This window comes from Prionailurus bengalensis, chromosome D2, assembly GCF_016509475.1.
Source record: "Prionailurus bengalensis isolate Pbe53 chromosome D2, Fcat_Pben_1.1_paternal_pri, whole genome shotgun sequence".
Classification (NCBI taxonomy): Eukaryota; Metazoa; Chordata; class Mammalia; order Carnivora; family Felidae; genus Prionailurus; species Prionailurus bengalensis.
The window spans coordinates 86,786,595-86,802,156 of record NC_057351.1 but is presented as its reverse complement, the minus strand read 5'-3'; the positions used below and the strand labels follow the sequence as shown (position 1 = coordinate 86,802,156).

The 15,562-nt window shown below is 63.4% G+C and overlaps 1 protein-coding gene across 4 annotated transcripts in view; it reads right to left on the bottom strand.

Annotated features, from left to right (window-relative positions):
- Positions 1-690: 690 nt before the first annotated feature.
- INPP5A (inositol polyphosphate-5-phosphatase A) overlaps positions 691-15,562 on the bottom strand; it is a 176,577-nt gene continuing 161,705 nt past the window's right edge. For 2 of the 4 annotated variants that reach the window (XM_043597945.1, XM_043597942.1), the window contains 4 exons: positions 5,617-5,728; positions 3,089-3,157; positions 2,264-2,300; positions 691-2,125 (listed from right to left, as the gene is read on the bottom strand). In XM_043597945.1, the coding sequence (XP_043453880.1) occupies positions 2,076-2,125; positions 2,264-2,300; positions 3,089-3,157; positions 5,617-5,728 (268 nt within the window). In that variant the 3' untranslated portion in view covers positions 691-2,075. Of the gene's footprint in view, positions 2,126-2,213; positions 2,301-3,088; positions 3,158-5,183; positions 5,321-5,616; positions 5,729-15,562 lie in introns of those variants that run through there. The other 2 variants (XM_043597943.1, XM_043597944.1) reach the window with 2 other exon arrangements.

The window sequence follows — 15,562 nt, the reverse complement described above, 5'->3', positions numbered from 1 at the left end:
CCCACGAACACGTCGGGTTTTAAGCTCTGCACCGGGGCCCCTGCAGCCCCCGGCCCGTAGTCTTCAACCGGCAGAAGCTGCTGTTTGATCGCTCCAAAGCGACCCCGCACAGGGACAGCGAGGCCCGCGGGCCGGGCGGCTTTGGGCCCCGAGGGCAGCGGCCCTGGTAGCGGGGGGCCGGCCCGGCGGGCCGCTATCGGGGGCCGGAGCCGGGGCTCCACGCGGTTGCGGCTTACTGCTCATTAACTGTTGACTTTTAAGTTAAAAATTAAGTACGACAGCCGTTCTCCCGGAAGGCGTTTTTTAAAACGCGAAAGGCTGAAGTTGGTCTCTGCCGCAGGGGCCGCACCATTTTACAAAAGACATTTCTTTTGAACCGCTGGCTGGTTTTCTCTTTAACGGCGCGGTCTGGAAATCTGCCTCATTTCTGCGAGCGAACTGTTCTCTCAGCTCAAGTTAAGAGCGGAGGAATTTCCAGTTTTCAACTTTCGCGGAACGCAGTGCGTTTTTATAATCTCCTTTTCAAAGGCCGAGGGGTAATTGCCATTAGCTGCCACTGTCCACGGACGGGTATTCCAGGATCTCCGCGGGGCCGGATCGGAAGGAACAGCCCACAAAGGCTCGCCCTCCGCTCCTTAGCATTTCAAAGGAGGCGGGAGAGGGAAGGAAGAAACAAAGCGGACGCGGCACTGTTTTCACCAGGATCAATTTTATTGCTTAGGAACCGGGAGCGGTCGTTTCTAAAGGCCTCCACAGTGACCAACAACTGAAACCCCGTGAGACAGAACGGCGTGGGGCGGGACTGCCGTGTGGCGCGTGGACAGAGCAGAGGGGCCACAGCACTGACACAGACCCCCAACGCGCGCGGTCAAGGACAGATTTCGGCGAGCGGACGCCCGATCACTTGCAAGGGTAGCGATTCACCTGAAGACGAGCATCTGAGGCCTTCACACGGTCCAGGAATTCTGTAGTGTTCTAGAGCAAATCAATAAAACCCACGTTTGTGTTTCATCCACAGGCACTGCAGTGACCTTTAATGCTGTACTTCGTGCTAGGAGAGAACGTTTGCAGCAGGGCCATCACGTGGGTTGGTTGCAGCTGAGCAGCCGAGGGAACTTACGGTTAACGTTTTTTATATACAGCCCATGTTAGAAGCAACTTCTACCTGAAGCAGACTAGATATTGTGGTTTTTCATTCCTCCCATGATATTATGGTTTTACGTAGGATACTTGGCACCATAGAACAGTAACAAAAGACAGACCAACAGGTTACAAAATTCTTAAAAGGTACACCCGAGCTAGCTACAAACTTCACATTCAGTCCTTAATGTTACACAGAAGAAAAGGCATAGGAGTAAGAATCTGCAAGTGTAGACGTGCTGTGGCCGACGTTCGCGCCCCGCCGGCCGCACTCTGGGATGCGTCCGCGTGATCTACGCAAAACTGAGCTCCTAGACTCCACTTCCACCTGCTGATAGGACACTCTCGAGCATTCGTACTGGAAAGTGTATTTAGCATAAGTTTTGGTAAGGTTTATAAATTATTTTTAAAAAGTATATATTTATATATATTTATATATATAAAAATGGAAAGCAGCTGCAGTGTAATTCAAAAACCACGTAACACGGCAGTTAGAGTAAATAACACGGAAGGGGGGGGGGCCGGAGCACAGCGGCCACGCTGCCTGAGGCGGCAAAGAGCCCGCGCCCGCCGCCCACCCCGGGCTCGCCTCCAGCTGGCAGGGGGGTGACGCCCGTGGGCTTTCTACGCCGGAGACGCTCTTCCCACGCTGACAATTGTTAAAAATTGAAACCCTGGAGCCTGAAATACAGACTCCCTCTGCTGTCTGTAGAGTTTTGGCAACAGGACGGTGACTTATTACAAAAACCCACTATTTCTACTAAATGTCACACGAACAGACAAGACAGTGAGGTATGTGAGGCTTTTCCGGAACGGTCCGGAGGCTGAAGCGAAGTGTGGGGCCGGCCGTCTAGCGGGTGGCGCTCGGGCGGGTTTGTCGATGCAGCTGTTAGGAGTACGGATTTCATGGACGCGACTTCCACTTGCTCCTCGCGCTACGGGGAGGTCTCGCGAAGGGCCCTCTGCTGTCGCTGCCATCGCTTCCCTGCCGCGGAATGTGTCATTTGTTAAAGGAACAAACACACCGGGAAAAGCTGAGAAAAGGTGAACTCGAGGGAAGGAGTCATATTTACCACACGTCACTGCACGACACAACACTTGTGCACATGGGCGTGAGGTTTACCTGCCCCGGGCGCGATGCGGAAGGCCAGGAACACGGGCTGCAGCGGAGAAGAGAGGGCGTCAGGACCCGGGCCGCGAGCTGACCCTGACCCCCGACCGCCCCAGCCGCGCCCCCTGGCTGGTGCGCTGGCACCAACGTGAGCCCAGTTGACCCAGAACCGGAGCCGGGCCGGGTGACCGGACGCCTGGGGCCACGCGCCTTCGTGTTTTGTCAAGCGGGTATCGCCTCCGGGTGGGGAGAAGCTCGCCCACAGACCGCTGGATAAACCCCAACTAGCACGGGGAAGGACCGGTGCTGGGGGTCACGGCCCAGGGGCCTTGCGGACAGGACCGAGCGCCAGTCTCTGATTTGGCTGAAGGTGGGACAGAGCCGGCACCGCCCTCGGTGAGCCCGCGGGGCCCTGGCGTGAGGGCCGTCCGCTTGTACCGAGGTGGCCCCTGCACGCAATTCCTCGTGCCCACAGAGCACTCACACTGCCCCCCTGCACCGTGGACGTGGCTCGGCACGAGAAGGCCACTACAGTAGTCCAAGTGCACGCTAGAAAAACGACCCTCAGAAATCATCGGCTGTAGACGGTATTTTTGTATAAATAGCAAAGTTCTGTATTTTGTTCTGCCTTCTGAATCCACCTGCCTGCCTGCCTGCCTGCCTGCCTACCTTCTGGTATTTATTACAAGCAAATAAACAGACCAAACGTGGCCTGTGCCGTGGAGGCCGACCGAGGAGAAGCAGCGGCCCGGCCCTGCCCCCTGCCCGTCCGCAGCCCGCCACCCGCCACCGGCCGCCCCTCGGGCCGCGCCCCACCCCGCAGCAAAGCCACATCACCTTGTGGTCTCCCATGCAGACGTTGGGCCCGATGTGGTCGTAGGTGACAACCTTCTCCTCGCTCTCCGACTGGGGAAGCAAACAGAGAGAACCGTGTGGGAGGCAGGAACGGTGGGGCCTCCTTGGGGAGTGCCAGCTACCGCCCCCCCCTCCCCCCAGCTCCCTGCATGCAGGTCTCTGGCCGGCCCCTCAGAGGGAGAAGCCGGCCAGCACGCACAACGTTCTGGAAGCCCTGGGAGCCCCCGACCCTCCCTGCTCCTGGACGGGAGTCGGGCCGGGGGCCGCGGCACGTGCCCCTGCCAGAGCCCTTGCTCAACGGCAGTTAGTGCCACCGTGAGCTTTTTTCCCGGGCTGCCCCCCCCTCTCCCCCCCGCCCGGCACTGGAGCAGCTCATCGGGCTCCGGATGCCCCGTGTACATCTGTTCTGACAGCCTGTTGTATTAACCCGGAACTCGGTTCACAGGACGCAGCCGCCACCGACCCCCCGCTGCTGCACGGGGCACTCTGCACACGTTAATTAAGCGCTGCGCGCACACCGGCTCTCCTCCCTCCTTGCCGGCTCTGCCAGCCCGCGGCCGCCGGTATTTTGGGTGCGACCCTGAGGGTCCGCTGCCGGCCATCAGTCGGCTCCGACTGGGCCGGAATTTTTACACCCGCAGCCGGAGCGTGTGAGACTATAAAGTTAAAACTGAATTATCTTGGATGCAGTAGGAGGCTCCAGGTCAGATGCACTTTCCCGCGTGGTCGCCTGCCAGAAAGGATGAACACCTAACCGGCACCGCGCGCGCGAGCACGCCCCATCCTTCACGGGGCAGGCGCGGCCTCGCGGAAGGAGGGGACATTCATCAAACGCGGCCCGGTAATTTACAACGGCAGCATAAAATTGTGGACTTCCAACCGCATAATCTCGAGACAGATAAACAAATTACAGCAACGCGATCATCCCCGCGGATCCCAGCCCGCGCCGCCAGCCCGCCACCTTTCGTGTTTTAGGGCCGGGGAAGCAGAACGGGACATGATGACGAGGTGGCGGAGCGTGGCATGATGGATGAGGCCGAGGGGCTGCTCGCGGTGCGCGTCTGCTCCCGCTGTAAGGCCCGCTGCCGCCGGGCAGCCCCCCGGGAGGGCCGGGGGGACGTCTGTTGGGGGGGGGACCCTCCCCTCCAGCTCCGGCCCCCACCCCCCCTTCCAGGGCTGAGGCATCAAAGCTCGGAGAAGACGTGAGAGAACACAGAAGAGCGGGAAGCCCCTTCCACGGAGCCACGTCGAGCCCGGGCGGCGCACCAGAGATAGTGCTTGGCAGCTGGCTCCCGAGAGTTCACTGCAAACGCGGTTTCCTTGGTCGTGGCTGTTTTCCCTGGTAGACGGCTTGTCCCTTGTCTGTCCCCGAGGCCCCGGGGGCCCCATGCCGGCTGCGGCCCCGTGCCCAGCTCACCCCACGCGCTCAGGGCCGGCAGGTATGCGATGCCGTGGGCTCCACGCGACCGCACGCGGCCGTCTCCCGAGCGCCAGAGGGCGGGCACCGCTGCGTCCACGGCGGGCGCCGGGCAGGCCCCGGGTCTGTGGGCTTGTGGCCCCCTGCAGCATCAGCCTGGAAGGCCAGTGGGGGAGGGGCCCCGGGGGCCAGGGGGCCATAGGCGGGTGCGGGCCTTGCACACCGCCCGGGGTAGGGCTGCCGAGGCCCCGCCACGGCAGGCTTGCCGCGGACCCATCGAAGCCCCTGCCTCCAGCCCAGTCCCCCAGCCGGCTTCCCCTCCACGGGCCCAGGCCGCTCTGGGCTCGGGGAAGAACGTGGAGAGCTGGGCCCTCGAGGAAAAGGGCAGCGGGGGCCCACGGGGTAGGGGGCACCGGGGAGGTGTGTGGTGGGGCGGCACGTGGGGGGCTCTGCCCTCCTGGCCGTGACCCCCGTTGGCCCAGCGCGCTCCGCGTCCCCGGGGGAGGACCCAGGGCCCAGCCGAGCGGTCCCGGGGACGGCCCCCACCTAAGATGTGCCCCCGTCTGCTCTGAACACTGGGCACTGGACCACGGCACGCCCACCTCACCCCAGGGTGATGCTTCTTCACTACCGGGTGGACAAAACCAGTGTAGGCCTGCATCCTTCTGAAAACACTCTTTTTGTATTGGAATGTGGACACGGAAGATTCTGGAAAGTCAGGAGGCCACAGGAAGCCCAAACGTCCCAACACCCAGTGCGGTGTGCCACCTCCTGAATGTCGCCCGTCCGTCTTCACCCCATCGAGCCCAGATGTGAATCAGGGTCGTGATTCACAACTCAGGAAAATAAGGCGGACGTCTCCACCACACTTGCCAGCCTGCGCGCTCTCTCGTGGACCAGAGCACATTTAGTTCCCCGGGATACAATCGACCGCGATGATTTTTAAAGCGCTGATGACCACGTGTGCCCGTCTCGGGTTCAGAAAGGTACGGGATGTCGCAGAGGCCCCTGAGGCCTGAGCGCCGGGTCTGACGCCAGGACTCGTCCCGGGTCTCCCCTGCGTGGCTGGTCCCGGGGCGGCTCTGGCACTCACCTTCAGAATCAGCTCCCTGGCGGACGGAGACATGAGGACGCGGTCGCACCAGGCGGGGCACCGCGTGTTCATGTACTGTCTGCCCTGGCCGGAGTCCTCGCTGTACGGGTAGCTGGGGGGACACAAAGGCACCCGGTCAGCCGCCGGCTCCGGCCCCTCCTCCCACCGTCCTCCGCGTCCCCCGGGGAGGGCCCTGTGGGCTGCCCGTGCACGTGGGATGGCCAGCGCTACGCAGGGAAGGAATGCACGGTCAGAAGTTTCCAGAACACAAGGCCAAACTTGCAATTTCAGTCCTCACTGGAATCTTGGCTGTAATGGGATCTTGGGACAAGCCTTTCCTTTACAGAAATGGAATCCCCCGTTCACCTGTGGTTTTGGCTCTGTACGTGGCCTAGGGTACACGGAAGACCTACACAGGGAAAACCACGCCCCCGCCCCACGTCCCACCGGGAGACGTGCCCCCTTCCCCACCTGCGCCCCAGAGGCCAGCAGCCGTCTCCTCGCCGCAGTGGGACCCCCGCCAGACGCCCGTCACGCCTCGGGAAGCCGGGGCCCGACGCGGCACACACGCTGCCCCCACACCTGCTCCAGCACGGCACCGCGTCTCCAAGGGTGCCCGGGCCACAGGGTCACCGCCGTGGTCGCGCAAGGGTCTGTGCCCGGTTCTCCCCTTCCCACCCACTGACCTGGCTCAGCCCCCAGGGACGGAGCCGCCACCGCTGACCCACCCGCAGGCAGGCGACACGCCCGCGGGCGGCAAACAGCGGGGTGCCGCCAGCTGACCCGCCCGGTCATCCTGGGGACGCCCGGCTGCGGCCCCTCACGTCCTTCTGCTGCCTCCTGCGTCCAGAACCCTCCGGGGCAGTCCTGCCCGCGGGCCCCGTGCAGCTGCCCCGGTGCCCCTACAGTGGCCAGCCCACCCCCAGCGGGCGTCCTGTCCGGGAAGGACTGAATCATCGGTGGACAGACTGGCTGTGCTGTGTGGGTGCCCTCGGCGTGGGCTGTCCGCATGGCCTTCAGGCGGGTCTCAGACCCTCCCTCGTGGAACAGTTGTTCAGGTGAATCCCAAACCACCCGCGGCTTCTTCTCCTGTTGCTTTGAGCTCCGAGAGCGGGACGCGGGTGGCCTTCTGGGCTGCTCCCGAAGTGGCCCCTGGTCTTTGGAGGACCCTGGCCCCTCTCCCTCTGCTCCGTGGCCTCCAGACCCGAGTCAGGCCTGTACCTTGACCATCAGGCTTCTGGACGTGTGCCTGCCCTGAGCCAGTGGCTCCCGGCCGCACGGGGCCCCCCGCCCTTGGACCACAGAGGGAGGGGCCTCGGGCCCCCAGCCCCTCAGGGCATTACCGCTTCCCTCGATTAAGGACTCAAAGCGGCAAATGCAGTTAAAACCTACACGACGGAGAGAGGACCAGCCACTCCTGTGTCCTACTGGTCACAACGTCCTCGTGAAGAACCCAGACGCCAGCTGCCCCCCAGCCTCCTCGGCAGGACAAGCGTGGACCAGTGTGCTCCTGGCTGGGCCGGGGCCACGGACGAGCGACATCGCCTGGCACACGCCAGCCCGCCTGGGTGCAGGGGTGGGGGGGTGCTCGCCGAGGCTGGGTGGCAGGCTCTGTCCGGGAACACGCCCAAATGAAGAGCCAGTGGCTGGGGCGGTGGCGCCCGTGGGCAGGGGCCGGGCCGTCCGAGCCACCGGCCGCCCCCGGCAGCCCTCCTGGGCGGGCTCTGCCACCAGCGTTCCGCCCGACAGCTGGGTGTTGGCACGGTTCCCGCCCACTTCTTTTTCTTTGACTGCAGCTTTGTTTCTTTCCTTCTCTTTTCCAGGAGTTTCAGTAACAGCTGGTATTTTTGAAACCAAATGTTTGGGGGACGCCCTTATCCGCTTGGGGCTGGTGCGCTGCACTGGCCGTGACGGGCGTGCGTCTGCACCTTTTCTTCCGGTAACGCGCTGGGGGGTCTGCGATCGCTCACACGGCGGGGCCGACTTGGCAGGCAGGGGTCCCAGGAGGGGCTTCTGTCCCCGCAGCCTCCCTGAGGGCGCACCCCCGCCCCTCCACCCCCACGGTGTGTGGAACGTACCGGAACGTGCCAGTCTGGCTGCGGTGTACCTCCCGTTTCCTCCTGAGCCTGGCGTCCCCACCCGCGGCTGGCCCCGCGGATTCGGCTGGCGGACACAGCCGGGCTTTGTGCCCTCCCGGCCGTGTTGTCCGGCTCGGGGCCCGCGGCGGCTCCACCCGCCCGCCCAGCCGCGGCAAAGGGGCCGCTACCCACATCCTGAGGGAAGGAGCTCGAGGGGCAGGGAGGGAGGGAGGCCGAGCCCTCGAGGACAGGTGGACGATTGTTAGCTCTACCACACGCCGCCAACAGATAGGCGGCTCTGCCTCTCCGTGGGGGCGAGGGCAGGGCGTCGGTCCTGGTCCCCACCCTGCCACGGTTTGCTTTCAGATAAGTGTGTGCACACGGCCGGCACCGAATTAGTCACTGTCGGCTCTGGAGGTGCTCAGGCCGCGGACAGGCGGCATCGGGCCAGGAGCCCTGCGCTCCGTCCACCGTCTGGGCAGCGCGTCAGGCAGTTCCGGAGGAAGGACCCGGGCCCCGCCCCCCACCCCCCCACCCCGGCCCCGTCTGGACCAGCACCGGCACTGTTCCGGCTTGCTGCCCCTGGTCCCAGGAGTGGCTGGGCTCCCTCTCAGGGGTCAGGGGCCACAGGGTACGACCCCTGGGCTGTGGGGAGGAGGGCAGTGCCCCCAAGAGCAGGACACCTCTTGGGACCAGCCTCTTTCTCCTTTGCACTCCCCTATAGTCACATTGGACTCTGGTGGCCGGGTCCTGCCCGAGCACGGTGGGTCAGGCCCGGGGCTCCCCTTTGGTCGCATGCGTTTTAGGGCCGAGGCGCGAGCTTCGCCGCCGCTCTGGGCCTTTCTGGCTCTTCTCTGGGGCTCGTCCCAGCACCGCCGTGTGAGTCGTGACCACCCGTCAGGTCCTACCGTGCACAGGCGACCCGCTGACAGATTTGTGTCCTGGCACAAACCCGGGCCTGCGGTGCAAACACTGGGCTTGGGCCCTGGGGTGTGTCCACATGTGTGGGCGCTGTGCGCAGCCCTAGACGAGACCCGAAGACCGTCAGGGGTCTGCGAAGGGTTTCCTGTAGCGTCGGTGGCATCGGGCGTAGCTGAGCGTCCAGGGTCGTGTCTGAGCGTGTGAAATTCATCCAGCTTCCGTCCGGACTTTGTCTCAGCATTTGAGCCGGGCCACCACAGCCACCGGCTGCCCTCACGGCTGTCCCCACCCCAGACCTTTGCCCCTGGCCAGCGGGCTTGCTCTAGTCCAGCAACTCGGCATGTTGTCCTCTGGAAACTCGGGGCAGATCCGTGTCGACCCCGACCCCCAGCTCAGTGGCAGCATGCTCCCGGACAGAGCCCGCCACCCGGCCTCGGCGAGCCCCGCCCCCCGGCACCCAGGCGGGCTGGCGTGTGCCAGGCGATGTCGCTCGTCCGTGGCCCCGGCCCAGCCAGGAGCACACTGGTCCACGCTTGTCCTGCCGAGGAGGCTGGGGGGCAGCTGGCGTCTGGGTTCTTCATGAGGACGTTGTGACCAGTAGGACACAGGAGTGGCTGGTCCTCTCTCCGTCGTGTAGGTTTTAACTGCATTTGCCGCTTTGAGTCCTTAATCGAGGGAAGCGGTAATGCCCTGAGGGGCTGGGGGCCCGAGGCCCCTCCCTCTGTGGTCCAAGGGCGGGGGGGCCCCGTGCGGCCGGGAGCCACTGGCTCAGGGCAGGCACACGTCCAGAAGCCTGATGGTCAAGGTACAGGCCTGACTCGGGTCTGGAGGCCACGGTGCCTGCCGGTGCCCACCCCGCGCATCTCCGTGGACCACATCCAACCTGGGCCCAGAGACCCGCTGGACAGACGGATGTCCTGGCTCCTTCCCAGCCGCCAGGCCTGGCAGATGGCACCTCCTCCTCCTAACTGCTCAACGTCACACAGATCGTTATGGATGAGAATCTACAGGTGGTCAAACTTTAAGTCTGGCCCGGGAAGAATTCTGGAAAGAGCATCCTTATCCTTAATTTAAAATTAAACGCATCCGTTAAGATAGACAACCCCTCCGCTGGCCTGAAGCGGTGAGTTTAGCTCTGTTACATGCATTTCTTTTTTCTTTTTTTTTAAGCTACAATTTGATCTTATTCTGTAATTAATTCCTTCAGGAAAAACCTCTCCTTCCGGCCGTGGGGAGTTGGCCTCCGGGAAGGTATGGTCGTGTTTCTTCCCACTGCTTCCTCCGAGAAAGTAATTCACTTTGCAAACGTCTCAGGGGCAGACCCAGGTCACGTTTTCCTGTTCTCTCAATCAGCTTTATGTTAAAGTGTCACCCGCACTGGGAAGGGCCCACACGTCCCCACGCGTCCCCCCGCACGACCCCTCATCTGGGGGGAGCCCTGCCGGCCCTCCGGCCACTGCCTGCAAAGTCACGGGTCGTGACCCCAGCAACGCCAACTAGTCACGTCTCCGGGTCCTGCACCATGCCTGGCGTCCGGCCTCACGCGCGCCACGATTGGAGATTTGTGTGCAGAGAGCGGTCGGGAGCCAGTCGCTGTTGTGTGGAGCTTTGCTTCAGCAGCAAGCATCCATCCCGCCACCGGTGGGCACTTGGGCTACTCCTGGTTTCTGGCTTGTCCTCAGGGGGTGGCGTGTGGGCCCCGGGGGTCCCCGAGACCCTTCGGGGAGCATCTGTAAGGTAAAACCGCCTTCACGATCGCCCTAAGATGCCATCCGGCCTTCTCATGGTGCTGACGTTGCGCTGACGGGCGGGTGGCGTTCCTCGGTGTGGCTTCTGTGCAGCGGCCCCACGCCGAGAACCACGCGTGGTTACTGTACCGGCTCTCCAGACCGCGAGGCGGGATGTTTCGAGACGCGGCGGGACAAGATGGGACAGACAGGTTTCTGCCACGTGGCTGTTTCAGATCATTGTCATGGAACGGCTTTTTTTTTTTTTTGCTAGAAAGGCAGAAAGACTGTTGTCGCTCAGACATGGGCATCAGACAGGAGTTTTCTCAAGAGGCCACGAAACGAGCCACTTTTCCTCTCCAGGAAAACATCCGAGAGAATTTTTGCCAGTGAGAAAATTCAAGCTTTCAAGCAGAACCCAGGAGTTTGGAGAACTGGTATCGGCCCCACGTGCCTGGCAGTGCGCCACGGTACACAGTGCTCTGCCTCGTGGCCCTGAAGCCACACGGCAAGGGACACGTCGTCTCACACCTGCCAACATCTGGGACGTCTGCACAATGTGGCACCCCAGGGGCCCCGAAGGACCAACCTGTGACGTCCCCAGTCGTGCACGTGGGCGGCCCCCTCCCACGGCAAAGAGCCGGCGGCCCACGGATGTGGTTTCAGCTCCACTCTACTGTCGGAGGGATGTTTATAGACCCGCGGACGCACCGTCCGGCAGGATGGGACTTCGTCGGGCTGGGCGCTGCCCCGGGCCTGGTGGGGGTGGCGGGCGCCATCGCACAGCCCGGGGTGGGGCTGGAGGGCCCCCCGCGGTCCCTCTGCCTGCTCCCCCCCCCCCACCCCGGGGTGAGCGGCACACTGCCTCTCGACCACCGCCCACGGCCGGTCACTGCTGTGGTGGCCCCAGGGAAGGTGCTCTGCGAGCTGTGCCTTCGTGAAGAAGGACTGGAGAGTCTGTAAACGTCCAAGTATCAGCACCTTTCCCAGCAAAGCGACGGCATTAAGTTCCAATCCGTTAGGACTGAAGTCGTGTTAGTCCGTGGAGAACGCTAACAAGCATCTTCGTGAAGAACCCCTCTCTCTCTCGTCGCGAGGCCCAGCTGCCGATGAGACGCCTGCGGGGCTCGCGGGTGCACGGCCAAGCTGGCGCTCCGCGCCGCCACCCGCCCGCCACCCGGGGCCCTGGGGAGCCATCCCCGGAGCACGCGTCCCGCTCGGCACGGCGCTGCGGGAGGGCCAGAAACCGCGGGGCCCGCGTGCCGGGCACTCACCACTTGGATAAAGGGCAGAGAGTACAGATACATTCTGGAAACCAGCCAGAGGCCACGGGAACGGATGTTCAGGGTTTGCGCTCTCGCACTGGCACGGGCACAAGCCCTCAGATGCCGCCACGGTTCCCTGGTTCTGACGGACCGAAGCACACACGGGCCTCCCTGAGACCAACGACCTGACAGCCCCGGCTGCCCGGGCCCAGTCTTCACAGCCTTCCACAAAGTACCGAGAGCACTAGCGAGTCCTGGTGAATACCCGAGAGCCGGGCGGGGGGATGAGAACACACAGCCTCGGAGACACAGGCAGTGCTTTGTCCCGACCTCCCGGCCGACCCGGAGCAGCCTGGGAAGCGAAAAGCGATGTTCACAAACTATACGTGTGTCGGGTAAAACCCTCCGGGCTGTGGAAAGGAACTGGTGTGGCACTTTGCGGTCAGTGAGGGGTCTCGTGTACAAGCCTGCCCTGCCCAGGCCGCGAGGACAAAGGCAGAAGGTGGGGACCCTTTCCCTTCTGGGAACATCTTCACGGGACCCGGCCAACATCCGCAAACAGAAGCCTCTGTGGGAGGGAACAAGTGTGGGGAACCCGAGCTGGGCATCCTTCGGTCCAGAACCCGTGTGCCGCGCTTCCCGAGGGGACCGGCCTCCACCAGAGCCCCCTCCCAGCAGGACAGCCGCCCTGTGGGTGGGGAGTGGCAGCTGGGGGGGCGGGGGTGCCTCGAGCTCACCCCCCACCCCCAGGCACCCCGGCACTGGAGAACGACAGCCCCCACTGAGACGGGGGCCCCGTGGTCCAGCCTCAGACCCCGTGCTGGGGACGGAGTTCCTGGCTCCTTCCCCACGGGGTGATGTCGTGTCCCTGGTCGGGCAGTGCCAGGAGTGTGGGACAAGAAGGAGCTGGACGAGAGGGCGGGACGCTTCAGGCCTCCAATCTTCTGGAAGGCTCTGGCCCCGGAACAGGTGCTTCTGCGTTCAGGACTCAGCCAGCAGCGCTGCCTCTCCCCAGGCGGAGACAGGACAGCCGTGTCACCGAGCTCCTTCCTGCAGGCAGCACTCTGGGGCCTTCTCACCCTCTGCTCCAAGAGGGGACAAAGGACCGTGTGCGAGGAAACCACTCCGGGTCAGAAGCCCCCAACCGCTTCCAGCCGCGAGACTGCTCCATGCTGGTGGCTGTTCACAGTCCAGACACGCACACCCGCACCCAGGAGACAGCCCCCCACGCTCACACCCCCACGCTCCCCGCCTGGGCAATGCACACTCTCTGCATATGCATCTTGCACGTGAACACACGCCCATGTACACTCATGCGCACACGATGTACAAGAACACACCCTGCCTCATGCACACCTGCCCCCTCAGACGTGCACAAGCCACATACAGGCCCCTGGGTACACGCACCCGTGCACATGTGCACACCCAGCTCACACCCAACACCCACCTATACAAGACACACGCACACACCCAGACACACATCCCTAGACCCGTACGTGCGCACATACGAGCACGCGTGTGTACGAACCCCAGATCCCACTCCGTGTACATACACTACCCCCCATGCACACACGTGCACACACATCCACGCATTGTGGATGCTACGCGCATGCACAGTAACCTACATTCTGCACACACGTGCGCTCTTACCTAAGTAACGCCCACCTGCACGCACACAACCTTCTGTTCACACCCCCACGTGTGCATGTCTGTGCCCGCTGCAGCCCACGCGGGCAATCGCCCATACACGGCTGCGCGTGAGCTCACACCCCACCGTGTGCACACACCCACGCACACGCAGCATGCCTGAGACCACTTATCGTACAGGAGAGTCAGAATTCACCTGGCAGACATCAAACCTTACAGCCACCGTCCTGACCCCTGCCCGTTCTCTCCCCAGACTTTACGGGGCTCATGCCCTCCCCACATGGTACAGCAGCTCCAAACCCCACACGGGGAGCCCTGGTCACGCACATGGTTTCAAAAATGCAGAGGAGCTAGAGGAGGAGGGGCCGTGTGTCTTGGGCAGTGGGGGAGGGGGGCAACGTGGCGCGTGACCCAGGCAGGGGGGAGGGGGATGACCCTGGGATCAGGGGAGGGGTGGACGATGGGGCAGCGGGGGGAGGGCGCCCTGGGCAGCACGGGGACCGGCCTTAGGAGCACGGGGTCGGTCTGTGCCAGAGCAGGTGCGGGGACTGCACTCAGATCACAAGGGTTTCAGACCCGGAGCTGGGCTCTGACGTTCCAGAGCTGCCGATTTCTTTAGGAAAACCCTTTCACCTCTCTTGTCCCACACGCCCATCTTGGGACACCACTGTGTTACTTCCTAATTAAAGGAAATCGACCTGTAATCGCTCACTTAATAACTTAATCGACCAGCCAAGCAGCCCCTGCGCCTGTGAAGCCAGCACTGGTAGGACATCAGGTGTCCCCTCCTCTGTCACAGCTCCTGTCTCTAGCCAGAGCGAGCTCTCTGCCCCTAAGGGCTCAGGGGGCCCCGCAGGCCGCCCTGGATGGCCCCGGACACCACCTGCAGCGAGTGCCTTCTCAGGCATGTTCACAGGTGCCAGGCTGGGGCAGGGACGCCTCCGGGCCGTCCTCCTCCCACACGTCATGGACCTTGTCGAGGGCAGGGTGAACCCGTCCCGTGTGCACAGCCACCCCTCCCCAGGCCCTGGTGAACAACGACCAGCACCCACGGGCGGCTCTCTGAAGTTCCTCCCACGTGGCACGAGATCACCCCCTTCTCCTGTCCAGGGGCGACAGAGGCCCCAGACGAGCGGGCTGCCGGGCGGCGGCCGCTTTCCGGGGGAGGCCTGTGCCCGCCCTGCCAGGAGCCGCCAGCCCAGGACCCCACTGTCCTATGTGGCCACGTGAGGGCTGACGTCCTTCCAAAGTCTCGCCGTGTCTGGGGGGTGGCCAGGCGGGCATCTCTGCTGCTCCCCACCAGGGCACTGGCCACGAGGCCCTGGGAGCTCTGCACTCGGGAGAAACTTGAGAAGCAGACGCCAGCTCTAGGTGGCCGTGTCCACAAGGCCGTGGCCTCTGCCCCAGGTGCCCCCAGGCCTCCTCCCTCCTCGCCAGCTCAACAAAGCCTGGAGAGAGACCCCGGAGGTTGTTCAAACAGGGGGCACTCGGGGGGCCTGGCCTACCACACCCGGGACGAGGCAGCGTGACAAACCCTAAGAATCTTGTCAGGTCTCAGGTGCATCTGGAAGGACATCTGACCGCACGTCACTATACCCGTGAGGGGTCGGGGCCGTGAGGAGACGTGCTTGGTCAGCACCCACCTGGGAACTGCCGGGGCACCGACCAGGACCCAGTCCCTGCCTCTCTGGTCCCCTGGAACTCCCGCCGTGGCCCTCCCGGCCGGAGCCTGGGCCCCGAGGTCAGAGGGGCACCTGCCCATGCCCCCGAGCCGCAGGAAGTCACTCGTCCAGTGGTCTGTGGGGCCCCCTTCCGGCCTCCACACGTGTGACTGAACTATGGCGCGGGGAAGGGAGGCCCCTCGCAGACGCACGAAGGGCTGTCTGGTTTTCGAGCTCGTTCTGGGAGCAGAGCTGTTAGGTCTGGTGATACTCCCCCCGTACCCCCCACCCCCCACGTTAGAAAGTTTCTGGAACGTGTCCGGGATCTAAAAGCAGAGAGAGGGAGGGGAGGAGTCTGGGGACAGGGTCTCCATGTCTTGAGGGTGCCCTCCCCCCAGGATGCCTGGCCCACCCTCTGCTGGCCTCTCTTTGCCCCACGCCCTCTGAGAGCCTGGGTGCCTGTGTGGGCCGTGCCCCTCACGAGGGGATGGGGTGTCGTCGCTGTAGACCGCGAGATTCCGTAAACATCGGAGTAAAACCCAGCGAAAGCTTCTCCGCCCGAGAAAGAGAAAAACAGCCAAAAACTCACCCAACACACGACGTTGTGGAAAACCCTGATGCTCCCAGAAAGACCCAGAACCCAGAGC